Source organism: Chinchilla lanigera, unplaced genomic scaffold, assembly GCF_000276665.1.
Source record: "Chinchilla lanigera isolate Chin_1 unplaced genomic scaffold, ChiLan1.0 scaffold00080, whole genome shotgun sequence".
In the NCBI taxonomy this organism is placed as follows: domain Eukaryota; kingdom Metazoa; phylum Chordata; class Mammalia; order Rodentia; family Chinchillidae; genus Chinchilla; species Chinchilla lanigera.
Window position 1 is genome coordinate 3,732,492 of NW_004955481.1, and position 16,684 is coordinate 3,749,175.

The 16,684-nt window shown below is 35.2% G+C and overlaps 1 protein-coding gene across 1 annotated transcript in view; it reads right to left on the reverse strand.

Annotated features, from left to right (window-relative positions):
• Positions 1–16,684, reverse strand: part of Taok1 (TAO kinase 1) — a gene marked incomplete in the record, with an annotated part of 137,524 nt that overhangs the window by 33,806 nt on the left and 87,034 nt on the right. The window contains 5 exon segments of the mRNA XM_013503358.1: positions 2,465–2,668; positions 4,893–5,060; positions 7,507–7,588; positions 9,369–9,462; positions 13,734–13,825. Coding sequence (XP_013358812.1) covers positions 2,465–2,668; positions 4,893–5,060; positions 7,507–7,588; positions 9,369–9,462; positions 13,734–13,825 — 640 coding nt within the window.

Consider the following 16,684-nt stretch of genomic DNA (forward strand, 5'->3'; position numbering starts at 1 on the left):
AGTCTCAAACTTGCAACAGTCCTCCTGCCTCAGCCTCCCAAGTGCTGGGATTACAGGTGTGCGCCACCACGCCTGGCTCTTTTATCTTTAAAATAAAATTTTAAAAAATCTTAAAAAAAAAAGCATTATAGGCCTATCTGCCAGCCATTCTAGTCCATGTCTATTTTCTAGGAAAAAAGATGGAGACCTGAATTTGCTGTTCCTTTGGGCAGTTTTAGTTTTACACTCCCCTCTCGGGTTGAGCAAAGATTACACTGAGCATAAGAAAAGACAACCTATTCCAGTTGTGGAGCAAAGACTGTTAAAAATGGTAATGTGGTACACCAACTCCAACATGGTGGTGCCTTCTTATCTGATATGGTTTCTTCTAAAGGCTTTTTAAGGATGATGCTAATCCCAAGTATTTTTTACTTTAAAAATTACCCTTGGGCCGGGCTTCCCTATAATCCTGGCACTTGGGAGGTGGACTGCCACAGTTTGAGGCTCCCTGGGCTACACAGTGAGCTCAAGCCTAGCCTGAAGTACAGAGCGAGACCCTGTCTCCAAAAAAAAAAAAAAAAAAAAGGAAGGAAGGAAGGAAGGAAGGAAGAAAAAAAAAAAAAAAAAAAAAAAAACCAAACACAAAACTATCCTTATAAGATTTTTGCCATCTGCCCAAAATAGGCAATAAAAAACTGATTGCAAGAAATAAAGAACTGGGCTTGGATGTTGCTCAGTGATACAGAGCTGGCCTAGTATGTGCAAGGACCTGGGTTTGGTTCTCAGAACCAAACAAGCAAATAGAATTTGTGTGTTTCCTTGTTTATCTCAGTTCATCAACTGAAGACGAAATCAGTGAGTCGCAAACAATTGTGGAAATAATCTTCTTGTAACCAATTTCATTATTTTTGAGTATAAAAATTAAAAGTGACTTTTGCGCTGAGTAACACTTGCTTAACCATCCTTTTTTGGGGTAAGAGGGTAACTAGGGATTGAACCCAGAACCTTGCATCTACTGGGCAAGTATTCTTCAACTGTGCTACACTCCCATATTTTTTTTAAGACAGGGTCTCACTAAATTGCCCAGAATGGCTTCAAACTTGTGATTTTCCAGCCTCAGCCTCCCAATTAGCTTGGATTACAGACGTATAGAACTGCAATGGGCATAACCATCATTCTTAATGTGTTAAAGTATGTACAATAAAAAATTTGCAATTCTAGTCATTTTAAGCTGCAGTAATTCTCAATGTTGTGTACCTATCACTATTATTTCCAGAACTTTTCCATCACCCCAAATAGAAACTATTAGCAATAACTTCCATTTTGCCCTCTGCTCAGTCCATGGTAGCCTCTCCATCCTTATTAATTTGATTATTCTAGATGTTTCATTTCAGGTTAAATTATACAATACTTTTATGTCTGGATTATGTCACTTAGCATGCTTTTGACATTCATCGATATTGTAGCATAGCTCAGAAGTTCATTCTTCTTTATAGTTGAATATTAACTGATTGAATGCACATATCATGTTGGCAGATATTTGGGTTATTTCCTTTTAGCCACTGTGCCTAATAACTTTTTAGATAATACTACAAGCTATGAAGTTAAAAAGAAAGCATTCCTACTAATTCCTAAGAGGAATCACCTGACTTCAATACTTTTGTTAGAATTTTAAAATTCAAACTGAAAACTACAAAGAATAAGGTAAGAAAAACACATATTCCCTAAAGCCTACATTTATAATTTTCCACAATTACAATGACTTTTATTTTAATGATATAAAAATGGATAATGCAAGTCACTTTTTTGATTTTGGCAGTACTGGGGATTGACCCAGAGCCTTTTAGCACTAAGTAACGTTCTCACTCTTTTTTTACTTTTATAAAATTTTGAGAGGGTTTTGTTAAGTTGCTATGTGGCCCAGGCTCAGCTCAAACTTGTGATCCCATTGCCTCAGCCTCCCTACTTTTGATCATCATTTACCGTAACTCTTTCTCTTACTCCCCAACAATAACCATTATCAATTTCATATGTATTCTTCCTATTTTTAAAAATAGGATTATTTCATTTTCCAAGGAACTTTAAATAATAAGCAGCATTTTTCTAACATTTTGAATGGTTCTGTAATATTTTTGTAATTTTAAAAATATTAGTTTTCCAAATATAAGCAACTAATTATGAATTAATAAGACTTTTGCCATTTAAAAAATATTTCAACCTCCAAGAAAACTTCCTTCTTTTAAGTTACTCAGATGAGCCAGGTGTGGTGGCGCATGCCTATAATCAGCACTCGGGAGGCTGAGGCAGGAAGACTGTTGAGAGTTCAAGACCAGCCTGGGCTACAAAGTAAGCTCAAGGCCAGCCTGAATTGTATGTATAGTGAGACCCTGTCTCAAAAAGACCAAAAAAAAAAAAACCCAAAATAATCATTCAGATGAAGGAATTTATCAAAGTTGAAATTTTTCACAGAAATTGAAATACTCACCGGTTTTAAATGTATGACAGAACTGTTGGACATCACTGTATGGTCTCCCTCCATCATGTCTAGCTCACTCTTGTCATCTGAGGCATCTGGAAGACTGTTAACACTACTGCTTTGGCTGCTGGCACTGATAGACATACTGGGAATAGACTGATTACTTCCAACACTATTCACTGTTCCTGTCCTGCCAACACCATGATCTTGCTCCTAAGAAAAAAAAAAAGAGTTAGATTAAAATATCCCTCTTCTAAAATCTTGATTAAAGCACCTAGTATACATACCATTTGGCATACAATTACTAGAAAGCAAGTTAGAGACCTATTGGGAGAAATACCCTTTAGGTGACAAAACCTGCAAGTTTATCAAGTGTTTACTGATAGAAACACAAACAAAAATGACAAACAGGTAAGTTTTAAAGTTATTTTTTAAAAAACCCAACTGTTAAGAAAAAAAAAGCAGCTGATCAGTTCTGGATGATTTCTGTTACTCTCCACCCCTAAGACAGAACTCAGGGCCTTATGCACACTTCTACTACTGAGCTACAACCCTCACCTATTTGGGGACAATTTCCAATGTACAGCATTTTCTCTCAACTGCTTGACTTTTTTTTTATTTGTTTGTTTTTGTTTTTTGGTACTGGGAATTGAACCGGGGACCTTGTGCTTGCCAGGAAGGCACAATTCCACTGAGCTACATTCCCAGCCCACATTTTTTGAAAAGCATTTCTACAACAAATCTAATGGGGATAGGCAGTTTGCTCATTTCTCAGTGACTCTTTTGGCTAATATAAACTCATTAAAACACTCTTTAAAAACTCCTTTTAGTAGTTACTCTTTCTTGAAGCCTCTTACAAAGTAGATTCTTTTTCCTGAAAATACAGTCTTTAGGTTTTCTATCACCAAATATTTTATTATTTTTGTTTGTTTTTGACAGAGTGTTTTACTATGCAGTCCAGGCTGGCTTTGAACTCACAATGATCCTCCTGCCTCAGTCTCCCCAGTGCTGGTATTACAGGCATGTGCCAACATGCCTGGCTATTTTATTGTTAATTTTTATTCTCCTATAAATTAAGAATTATAAATTACATAAATTCAGTCATAATCACAAGGCTATTTCCTAAAGTAATCAGACAGCAGTGCCACTAGAACAATATCTTTGTTGTACCATAACAGATTTCTGTAAGACATGCTATAATTTAATAAATACAGACCCATGTATAAAGGGACTGTTCCTAGGTCCCTAATCTAATATATATAATTTTATTAATGTCATAACTTTACTAAAATATTTCACATACCCAAAATAGTACAAGAAAATTTTCTGACTACAAGAACTAAAAAAAAAAAAAACAAACCCTAAAATAAAAACAGTATGTCCTGCATTTTATAGTTTATCAATTATTTACTGATATTAAAAAGCTAAAAACTGTACATGGCTCATGGTGTCAGAATACAAAATGATCTCTCTTACTTGGAAGGCAAAAGAAAAAAAAAAAATCAAATACTGGAATCCTGAAAGAGGCAAAAAAGAAAACAAAATATTTAGAGAAAAAAAGGTAATCCACATGTAATACACTTTGTATGTACACTTCCTTGTGAGAAAGTTCTGTAACACTTCTATTGCAAATCTGTACAACCATGCTCCTTAAAAGCCAATATAGAAACTTTATAGTTATGAATTGAACCCATGTGCTTCTACCTATGAAATAAATTAATTACTCTGAACTTTGCTTTTTTCATCTATAAATTAATTACTTGTTTATTGATAGGATCTCACTCTGCAGTTCAGGGTAACCTTGAAATATGTAGCCCAGGCTGGCCTCTAACTTACAGTGATTCTCATACTTCAGCCTCCCAAGTGCTGGGATTACAGCCATGTGCCACTATGTCTGGTCTTAAATGAATACTTTAGAACCTTGTAGGTCGAATAAAATGCAGAACTAAAAAGAATCACATTTCCTTGATGAAAGTAGAATGCTTGGTAACTTTCCAATGACATGTGAGTGATATACTCAACTTTCAGAGTCTGTAACTTTAAAGTGCTTTTAAAAAAGCACATTTCATGGAACTAGATGAGCAGTCAAAAATGGTTCAATGACCGAGAAACATGAGATGAACTAGATTCGCCTTTATCATGCCAATGTGTACTATATAAAGTGGGTGGGTTTAGAGCATGGAACAGAATATGATTAAATACTGAGATCTTACAGAACCAATGTTAAGAAAATAAGACCTGGAAATTATTGATAGAAAAAGTAAATTCTTGGCAGAGAAAATTGCATAAGGAAATAAAGCTAACTCAAGATTTGAATCATTGGGGCATGGGGATTTAGCTCAGAGGCACAGCACCTGCCTGGCAAGCACAATGTCATGAGTTCGATTCCTGGTACTGGGAAAAAAAAAAAAAAGGTTTGAATCATTTTAGGAATTACCTCTTCTTCTTCCTGTGCTTCTACTGTTGGTCCATTATGTGCCTCCTGGAAAAGGAGTTTCTTCATTTTTCGATACTGCAGATTGTCCAGCTCTCTTACGGCATCCTTTGTCCTTTGAATAAGATCTATCAACACTGTTTCAGGGCGCTCCCGAAGAACAAACATGTGCTGGAGAGGGTATAAGTAAGGTCAAAACTTCAAGTCAGGTTGAAACTTTTTTTGTTCAATTAGTGCAAATGCATCCCATTTCAGATTCTAGAGTTACTACAATATATAATGCATGTAATCTGTAACTATCTAATTCTATTATACTTATGATTTCTGATACTTAACAAAACTATCATTTATAATCATCTACTCTGCGTCTAGAAACCATCTTTGCATGTTTTATAAAACCTTGAGTTAAAAAAAAAACAAAACACTTTGAGTTTAATATTTTTGTTGACCAACTGAAATATAGAGCTGAAATTATCGAAGGGCTGAAACAGTAAGAAATCTAATCAAAGCCTGTTGACAAAGGTTTATATATTCTAAGAAATGATGATTTCTGACCTACATTTGATTTCAACAGAATATTTACTGACAGTGAATTAACTAATCTAAATTTAGATACTGTGAGTTCCTTTGTATGCTGTATAAGCAAGAACTGCATAAAACACTAGTGATGATTAATAGCCACTGTGTTATTAGTGATTTTTATCACTAATATTTAATGAAATTTTATGAAATACAGGAAAGTACAACAATTCCATTATTAGGATTATTACTGTTACTCTTTGTTTTCTTGCTGTATTGGAGATTAAATCCAGAGCCTAACTAAGCAAGTACTCCATTACTGAGCAACACCCCAGCCTGATCTTGCTTAGTTTTATTAACATAATTCCTAAATATATTAAGGCTTTTATTGCTACCATGACTGCCTATTTATTGAGGATTTCATTTCTGAAACCATGAATAAGCCCAATGCATAGAATTGTGTAAGCACTACTGAAACTTCATATTGCTCTTCCATATATTGTGGCTTCAAACAATCATATATATATATGATCTTTTAAATTTCTTTATAGCTTTAATTTAGCTGATATTTATCAGTGAAAATAAACTGAACTCTGAAATTATAAAGTATTAGCATAAAAAGTTTATTTAAATTTTGTGAAAAATTGGATGCTTAGGGTTACAAAGTGATAGAATCAAATCATGCTTGCTATTGTATAATCTAGATAGTTTAATAACTATATGAAATTCATTATTGGTATTAGTAGGATACTCAACTCTCGAAGCAATTTTCTGAGAACAAAAAGCACACATTAATCATATATTTACATTAAGCAACCAAGTCTACTGAAAATGAAACACAATTTACACAGATTTTACAATATTTTTATGGTTGAGAACAAAGACTTCCATAAAAGGAAATTTCTTTCTTTCTTTCTTTTTTTTGGAGATAGACTCTTGCTTTGTTGCACAGTTTCCCAAGCAACTGGGACTACAGGCTCTTGCCACTATGCCCAGCTAGAACAGATTATATCCATTTTTTAACAGTTTCTCATATATTTATGTATTTTTCTCCCAAATATTTTTTATAATCATATGTATTTTTTTCATATTATATTAAGATTGGGTAGATCAATATACAAGGTATGGTAGACGAAAAAAATTAGATACAGCTGAATATGGTAGCATACACCTGTACTCCCAGCGCTCTGGGAGAGTGAGGCAGGAAGACTGTAAGTTCGAAGCCAGGCTGAACAATTTAGTGAGACCTTGTCTCAAAATTTTAAAAAAGTAAAATAATGAGGTTTGGGATGTAACTCAGTATCCTGGGATCAATCCCCAGTAACACACACACACACACACACACACACACACATACACACACACACACACACACACACACACGGAGTTAATCTATGTTCAACCCATTTTGAAATAAAACTCTGTTCTATAGGAATTAAAATGTATAGGAGCTGGGAATATACCTCAGTGGCAGAGCACCTGACTAGTATGCAGAAGGCCCTGTGTTTGATTCTCAGTATCATACACACACATGTACGTGCACATGCGTGCACACATACACTTTATAACTCACAAATACATTCTTGCAGATGTCAGTATCCAGGGCACTCCAGTGGGGCAACTGGTTACCACACAGTGCTTATACAAGTATCTAGCCATTTGATTACTATTTTAAAGTTAATTATAGATTTTATTTAAACATGAGAAAAGCAGCTAATCTATTTTATTTAAAAACTTAACACTAAGTAAAGTTTCCAAGGTTGAATATAAGAGGTAGTGATAAGAGCAGAAAGAGAAAGAAAGACAGATTGAAGAACAGGGAGAGGGGAGGAAAAGAAATAGGAAAAAAGAAAGAAAAAGGAAAAGTTTCTAGAGAACACGATATAAGAAAATCTGTAGTTTAGTGTGCTGGGGTGTGGCTTGGTGTAGAGTACTTGCCTAGCATGTATGAGTACTTGCCTAGCACTGGAAAAAATTATTTCAGTAAAAATTATTGTACTATACATATAACCGTAGGTCAGAATCAAAGAATAATAAAACACATTGTATAAAATCACTTAGGAGGGTAAAAACAGACTTAGAGTATTGTAGAACTGACCTTTAAAAGTTCCTCTGATGTTGGACGATCCTGAGGAATTTTCTGGAGGCAAGAATCTACAAAGTTGCGAAAATAATCAGACCTATTGTAAAGGAAAGTATTGAGTGAACATATTGCTATTTCCTGTAAAAACACACACATACACACACATACAAATCAAGGCATATTCTTATTACTGGTGGGGGATGTAATGGAAAAGGAATGGTAAAAAAGGGTCAAGATTATATACTTCCATACAAATGTATGAGTTCACACTCTTGGTTTTTTTGTCATAATAGCACACAACAGGGGCTGGGGATTTAGCTCAGCGGCAAAAGCGCCTGCCTGGCAAGCGCAAGGTCGTGAGTTCAGTTCCCGGTACCGGAGAAAAACCAAAAAAAAAAAAATAATAATAATAGCACACAACAATGCTTCTCTCTAGAGAGTGCAGGGTTCAAGATACCATTTTATTTATTTATTTATTTATTTTGATACCATTTTAAAAATAGAGATTGAACCCTAACTCAGTGGTAGCTTTGGTCTTGGAATTCCCAAACTCTAGAACTGTGAGAAATAAATGTCTGTCTTGATATATTATCCAGTCTCAGATATTTTGTTATAGCTACACAAAACAGATTAAGATGTATCATAGTACTAAACTCGGTCAAAAGATTCCTTCACATCTCTACACAATTAGCAAAGACTTATAAATGTGCTCTAATTATGTAATCCTTAAAAATAATAAAGTATCCTTATTTTCCGTATCTAGTTGTAAATTTTAAAACATTTGTAAATACCCTAGATACTGCCTTAGAATTTTTCAAATGCTAGGGATGCCTAAGGAATTAATTTTCTGTGATAATTTTTTTACCACTAATAAAAATCCTAGTTTTCTAAAATTGTCTGTCTTTTCTCCATAAACTTCTTTATATGAATGAACTTAATTTTAGCCTGGTGGTGCATGCTTATAGTCTCAGCACTCTGGGATGTGAAGGCAGAAGAATCACAAGTTTGAGCCCAGTTTAGGCAACTTAGTGATTTAACAAGACCCTGTCTCAAAACGTAAAAAAATTTTTAAAAGGGCTGAGGATGCAGCTCAGTGTAAAGGATGTAGCTCAATCCTCAGTATCACACATACACACACCACCACCACCACCACCACCACCACCACCATAAAATAACAGAAAGATTAGCACAGCAATGTAAATAATATAACTAGAACGATCACAAAGTTAAAAAAAAAAAAATCTGGAAATTTTAATGGTCAAATCCTTTTACCTGGGATTTGTATCATATAAATTAACCAATCTTCAGTCAAGTATCAATACAGTTACACAACATTAATGTTTAAATATGGTATTAGCATAGGATCAGGACTATACATGTTCCTAAAGTTCAAAAGATACACATTTTTGTAGTAATCAATACTTTTTGCATCCATATTGCTATTATCTACCCTTTTCTTCTTCTTTTTTTTTTTTTTTTTGTTTTTCTCCAGTACCGGGAACCGAACTCACGACCTTGCGCTTGCCAGGCAGGCACTTTGCCGGTGAGCTAAATCCCCAGCCCCTACCCTTTTCTTCTAAATTGAGTTATATACATGCTATAAAATATAGACACAACAAAAGATAAATACAATATAAGAAAGGGTAATATAAAATTTTTTTTTTTTTTGAGACAAAGTCTCACTATGTAGCCTAGGCTGGCCTGGAACAATCTTTCTGCCTTAGCTTCCTGAGCATTGGGATTGTAAGTGTGCGCCACCACATCTGGCTATAAACCTATTTTAGTATCTCTTAAGGTAATACATTTTACCTAAACAAGAGATTACAAAAAACATTTCAGGTATACAATGTCACACAATATGTCTCAGCAATACTCACCATTCATTAGACTGTAGTGTAGGGGATTCATTTTGGGCTATGTGATATAAGGCACTCATTGCATTCATATTAAATAAAGGAGGCTTCCTTTCCGCTGTAAAAAAGGAAACTTCCTATTAAGACATGTGCATGTTACATAGGGTACTCAAATACCGCCAAGCTTACACACATGGAATTTGTTTCTATTTTCCCATTATCCTATAATTTCTATTTGTAATTATAGTCACTTCTTATTCCTGATATTGGAAATTTGTGTTTTCTCTTTGGCAAAAGGTTTACCAATTTTACAGATCATCTTTACTGATTTTCTCTTTCATTCAAATGATTTTTGTTTTAATCTTTGTAATTATTCTCTTTCTTCTGGTCACTTTGGATTTAATTTATTCTTTTTTCTAGTTTCTTTCTTCTGGATTTATTTATTTACTGACTGACTGGGTTATTTATTTGTTTGTTTGTTTGTTTTGAGACAGGGTTTCCCATGTAGCCCAGGTTGGCCTTGTCACTGCCTCAGCCTCCCAAGTGCTGAGATTATAGACATATGCTACCTTGCTTGGCTCCTTTTTTTGGTTTCTTAGGGAGAAAGCTGAAATCATTATCTTGATGATTTTGAAGTAATCAGGACTCTAGAATGTCCCTCAGCTTAGGTTTGTCTGATATTTCCTGTTAGATTTCAGATATCTTGTACCTCTCTGGCAGAATATGACAGAATGATATAGTAATGCTATATTTTGCTAATTATATCTTATGAGGTGGCATATGATTTCGAGTGGTCACATTATTGTGTTTACTTTGCTTACTTTATTAAGACTGCATTTGCCAGGCTTCTTCATGGTAAAGTTTCTCTTTTGTACTTAATAGGCATTTTGTGAGAAGGTATTTTAAAACTATATAAATATCCTTTTTTGCATAAAAAAAGTAATTAATGGATTAATATTTCTTTTTTATTTAGTAAGTTATAATCTATCATTTACTATGATATTGAAATTGTCTCATATTTGAGCAAGGGGACCCTTTTGGAAGTTGGCTTCTGTGTCTTTTGGACGTATCTTTACCATTCATTGTTTCCTTGCACGCTGGTCCACAAAAGTGTTCCAGAATCAACTTATCCCAGACCCTTGATCACCCACTTCTCCAAGGACCCATAGCACTAGGTGTTCTCACTGTTACTGGGATGTCAGGACGCTCAGGGCCTCTCACTGAACAGAGTTAGGAAACATGTGCATGTAAATAACTTGTCTACACAGATGCACATAAACCATCTATATTTATTGAAAACAAGTTTACTGCATCTTGAATTTCAATCCAAAACAGTGATTACTCTAGCTTTCTCTTTCTGTATTTATAAAGCTCTTCTCTGACAATAATCTTTTTGTTATCTTTAATATATTTTATTTAATAAAACTCTTCCCCACCAAGTTTTCATTTTGCTACCTTCTCTTCTGAGCAGATGTCCTCCTTTCCTGTTCAAATTCTGAATCCCTATTCCGTTTTGCCATATAGTGTGAATACGTTCTTTACCTACTCAATTTCTGATACTCCACTCAAACCAGGTCACATCTCTACAGCCAAGGCATACACATCTCATGAGGAAAACACTCTTCATTTTGATTAGACATTATTACTGTGTTAGGATGTCTGCTTCTTTAGATTCTGGCTTTCTACAGCTGGATGCTCCCTTTGGGTGGTCAATTCCTCACCCTCCTCAGGCTCTGATAACTCACAGTGAGCTACTTCCATGTGTCACCCTATTAGGCCTCAGAGTCTCCACATCTGACAGCCACCTGCATAGATATACTCATCGGTTTCGGACTGCAGCTATGAGAACTCTTGACTATACTCACTTGATTCTGTTACCCACTCTGAGTTACGGTGGCTCATCATCTGTCATGGATACTGTGATGGTTAATCTTGATTATTAACTTGATTAGACTGAGAAATACCTAGTAGTAAAGCATACTTCTGAGTGTGTCTATGAAGGTACTTCCAGAAAAACTGGTATGTGAGACTGGAAACTGAGGGGAGACCTGCCCTGAATGTGGACAGCACTATCCAATAGGCTGGGACCCAGGTGGAACTAATGTAAAAGCAGAAGGCCTGACATTATAGACTTCCTCTCATGTTCTTTGTCTTTCCTAGCTACCCTGAGGTAAACAGCTTAGCTTTACCATCCATTTCCACCACAATATATTACTGCCTCATTACAGAACCAGAAACAAAGGCCCCAGCCAATTATATACTGAAAGCTCTTCGACTGTGAGCCAAAATAAATCTTTCCTCCTTTAAGTTATTATTATAATTGTTGTTTTATCTCAATGACAGAAAGCTGACTAATGCTAATACCTACCTACTCTGTCCCACCTAGTAGTTTTAAAGTTGAATAATGTGGGGGAGAGGAAAGGATTACTGAAGAAATTCTGAATGAGTAACAAAAGAAATTATCTGTTTCTAATTTAATTACTATGGTCTTTAATTTGGCAGATTCAACTGACATCTTCTATCTCAAAATCTTATAAGTTACTAAGAAACTTAAATTTCATTTAAACTAAATTTATTTTATAAAAAGTTACAGAGATCTTATTTTTTATTATCTTGTATACATTATTTCTGAAATGTCTCTGTCCTTAAATGGATTGCTTCTACAAAATACCACCCAAATTAAAAAGGGAATGAGATGAAACATAGAAAAACCACAAGGTACAAAAAGTTAATCTCACAAAAACAATACCCAGTAAAAACATTACAGAGAAAGAGTTCACATTATGTATACTTATACAGTAGAATAATCATAAAAGCTAAGATAAATGGATTCAAATTTCACCACCTCCCCATACCTCAACAGGAAAAGTGAGTTTATATTTGCTTGGGACAAGTAGACAATAAACTCAGTAACAGTTCACTTACCCACTTTATTTACTAAGTTATAATGAGCCATTGTTTTTAGCATGTTTCCACTTAAGAGCAACAAAACAAAATGTATACATACAATCAAACTGCTAAGGGAGCTGAGTCCAATCTTTTCCCAACTACACACAGCACTGTGTTGATTTTTTATACCCATCACCATGATCCCCCCTTGAATAGTCTGCCTTACTATCTTAAAAGAAAAAAATCAAACTGTTACAGTAGAATGCAGCCTGACATCTAATTTTCATACTTAAAGTAACAACTACCATAAGTAGAGATAATTCATGAATGCTTTAGAGTCCTTTTACAGATGATAAAACTTGTAATGATAGGCAGAGTTTATGTACTTAACAAGTACTCATTAATGTTAGACATAGAGAGCTCAAACTTAAAACCACAGTGGATGTTAGTAACAATTGCCTCCTGGGTATTTTATAGCCGTGAGGAGGAGGCAAAGCAGAGAAAACAAAGAAACCGAGAAAAAACAGCTGCCTTTGTTGCAGCACTAAGTGAAACAGACGCTAAGTCTGATTTTTGGGGCCCCAAGAACTTGTCCACTACATTTATCTGCTACCGCTGGCAAAAGACAGGCCACCTCAAGAGGGACTGCCCTAAGGAGGGAAGGCTCCAGAGCTCAGACCCCTCCTACCAGCTGGTCCAACAGGAATGAAGGGGCCTAGGGCATACTCTGCCTTCTCCCTCTGGCCAGACCCTTATCTTCAAGGAAGAGCTCCACATAATCATGACTATAGAAGAAAAAGTAAACAGCCTATTGCTGGACACTGGTGCTAGTCTCTTGGTCCTTCTTTTCAATCCTGGCCTTTCTGCCAGCAGTCACACCTCAGTGAAAGTAGTCACTGATGAGGAGGTAATCCGCTATTTTTCACAACCCTTAGGCTGTAACTACGTGTTAAAGCTTTCTTGCATATCTTTGTTTTCCTGAGAAACCACTTTGAAGATACCAACATATACTACAGCAGCCATTGATAATTCCTACCAATCTGTCCATAACTCTGTAATGTTTGCGTTGCTCCTGTGCTATTTCGTAAATGGATGTATGTTTATTACTATGTGTTTTCAACAACCACTGAGAACAGTCAGTGATTATTTAATTGATCACTCATGTATAGCTCTTATTTGTTTTCCCTAGAAACCACTTTGAAGAAACCAAAGTATAGTACAACAACCATTAATAATTTCCTACCATTTTTGTCTGTAACTCACTATTATTTGTCTATTTGTTTTCCTGAGAAACTATATTGAAGATACCAATAGGTAAAATAACAACCATTGATAATGTCCTACCACTTTGTCTGTAATTTGGTAAATCCTTCTATTATTATGTTATCCTTCTTTTACTCTTTTAAATAAATGAAAAAAAAAAAAAAAAAAACCCACAGTGGAAAATTATCTTAGATCTAACTCAGTAGGAAATAGAATATAATGAAGAACAGTCCTTACCAAGTTCAATACATGTTATTCCAAGAGACCATACATCAACTTTGCCATCATACTGTCCTTCATCCATGGCTAAAATTACTTCTGGGGCCATCCTAAAACATAAAAATGTTCATTTCAATTAAAGTTTTTAAAAAGTATGCTATTCTTTGAGAAGGTAAGGATCAGCTACATGGAGGACACGGGTTTGAATTTTTGCCAACAGGTGTGGACATAAGAATTTTATAATCAGGCTGGGCATGGTGGTGCATGCCTGTAATCCCAGCACTTGGGAAGCTGAGGCAGGAGGATCATTTCGAGTTCGAGACCAGCCTGGGCTACAGAGTGAGCTCAAGTCCAGCCTGAACTGCATAGCGAGACCCTGTCTCAAAAAGACAAAAAAAGAAAAAAAAAAAAGAAAAAAGAATTTTATCATCAAAAGCAATCACATTAGGGGCTGGGAATTTAGCTCAGTGGCACAGCGCCTGCCTGGCAAGCACAAGGTCATGAGTTTGATTCCCGGTACCGGGAAAAATTTAAAAAAAAAACTGGCATTTAGCAAAGGATGCTTTTTTTTTGGGAGCGGGGGTGTTCCGGTACTGGGAATCAAACTTACAACCTTGCGCTTGCCAGGCAGGCGCTGCGCCGCTGGGCTAAATCCCCAGCCCCAACAACTGGCATTAAAAAAAAAAAATCACATTAGAGATTGTGAGGCAGATATTTAGTAACACATATAAAGTATTAGATTCACTTTCAATATTGTTGTGATCATGTAACAGCACCCCAAAAGAAGGAAGAACTCCAGAGCAAGGTTGTATTCTGTATCTGTTCAAATTTGGAGATTCCAATATTACATATCCTTTCGGCCAGTGGTTCACAAACACTGGTCTCAGGATTTCATTACAAAAGTCTTAATTTTTGTTTGAAAGACTGCCCATAACCTTTTACCACTGGCAACAAATGTCAGTTATTCTTGAACTGACAACCTCATTTGAGCTAACTGAGAAATTCTGCCATTATAACTAAGACCAAATAATCATAGTTTATATATATGTCTCAGAGAAAAAAATTATATTAAATGATAAGAGTGGTTTGGACAGCTCACTACTCAAACAATCACAGCCATCAATCTTATGGGTATAATAGTTATAAACTCAAACCCCAATTCATCTCTACAACTAGAATGTAATATTCTCAATGGTACTTTACTCTTTCATTTGTACTTGGTGTTAAGCACAGATGAATACCTTTATAAGAATTGTAACTGCTTCAGTAAGATTAATAGCTATGCCAAATATGTATGTATAGAGATGTATGTACTCAATTGTTACGTTCCAAATAAATTTTATAAAAATAAAAGTATGTTAATAAAGAAAACTTTCAACTGTCCGTACCTCAATGTTTCACAAGTTTCCTTCCTCCCTTCCTTCCTCTCCTTCTTTTATGCTTTTTTTCCTTTTAGGGCAGGGTCTTGCTATGTAGTTTAGGCTAGCCTTCAACTCACTATGTAGCCTGTGTTGGCCTCAAACTCAGGATGATCCTCCTGCCTCAGGCTCCCGAAGTGCTGGGATTACAGGCCTGTACCACCAAGCCTGACTTCACAAGTTTTCTTTACAGTGTTGAATTAAGTTTAAGAAGTTGCCAACATAAGCAAAAGTTAAAGAAGTAATTTATATTACTTGTATTTTTAATGAAGGACTTTCTAGGGCATTTTTAATATCTAATATACATCACAAATTTACAAAAAGGGAAATCACTAAGTCTTATTGGATCAGAGAATTCATTTTTATTGAGAGAAATGGAAAGTATATATATAAACTAGGGCTTACAAAAGAAATTTGTGGTCATTTATAATAGATCTTCAATTTCCCAACTCATTTACCTCCTACGATTTATAAAGAAATTTTAACCCCTTGCATATTTGGAGGCTGTTATCTATATTTTGTAAACATAGTAGCTGTGAAAGATGTACAGTACATACAAATATTGTATATTGTTTGTGTGCTTTAAAGATATTTAAAACTTGGAGCTGCAGAATTAATTCACTCAATTTATTAAAAGCAGTACCACATAACCTAGTTAGCAAAGCTCATCTGCAGGTCATACAAATCAGACAAATTAGAATGACTTCAGGTGAGGAAAAGTCCAACTTCACTTTTCAACACAATTAAACATATTCATGTGTCCCCACAGCAATCACGTCCAGAAAGAATTCTACACTAGGAGAAACACAAAAAAGGGAGAAGGGAGTTTTGGGGAGAAAAAGAAAAAGATGAGCAAAAAGGAAGGGAAGGAGGAAACTAGAAAGGTACAGGACCTTGCCATCTATTTGTGCCCTGACCTTTTGATATTTCTCATAGATACTAGTAGATACTAGCTAGACATTCTCAAAATGTATCTCCGGTATACTTCTGAGGCTTTTACATCCCAGAGCGACTACATCATTGTAATATTCGGGATAGTTAAGAAAGCTGTCTTTTATAAGGGAGATTTGAAAGGCAGATAGAGAAGAAGATGCAATAGACTTAAGACACCACTCTTAGTATATATAAAAGAGGATTCATATGGGAGTTAAAGATCTGAAAAGTAATTCCCTTCAAACTTTGGCTAACAGGTACATTCTGAATTGTTTACAGATGAAATTAGATGATGCCTAAGATTTCCTTCAAAATGACCACAGTGGGAAGAAATCAGAGTCCATAAAGAAGGACTGGCTATATGCTAATGTTATTGGGCTCAGTAATTGGCAGGTATGAAATCATCAGACTTAAATCAACTTTCATATATATTTGTAGTTTTTTCACTCCCACAATGTATGATGCAAAAAGTAATAAAAAGCAAATGTGGCAGGGATAAAACGAAATAGAAAAGATAAAAAGATCAAGGGTCAGGGATTTAGTTCAGTAGCTCAGCATCAGCCTGGCAAGCATGAGGTCCTAAGTTCGATTCCTGGTACAAAAAAAAAAAAAAAAAAA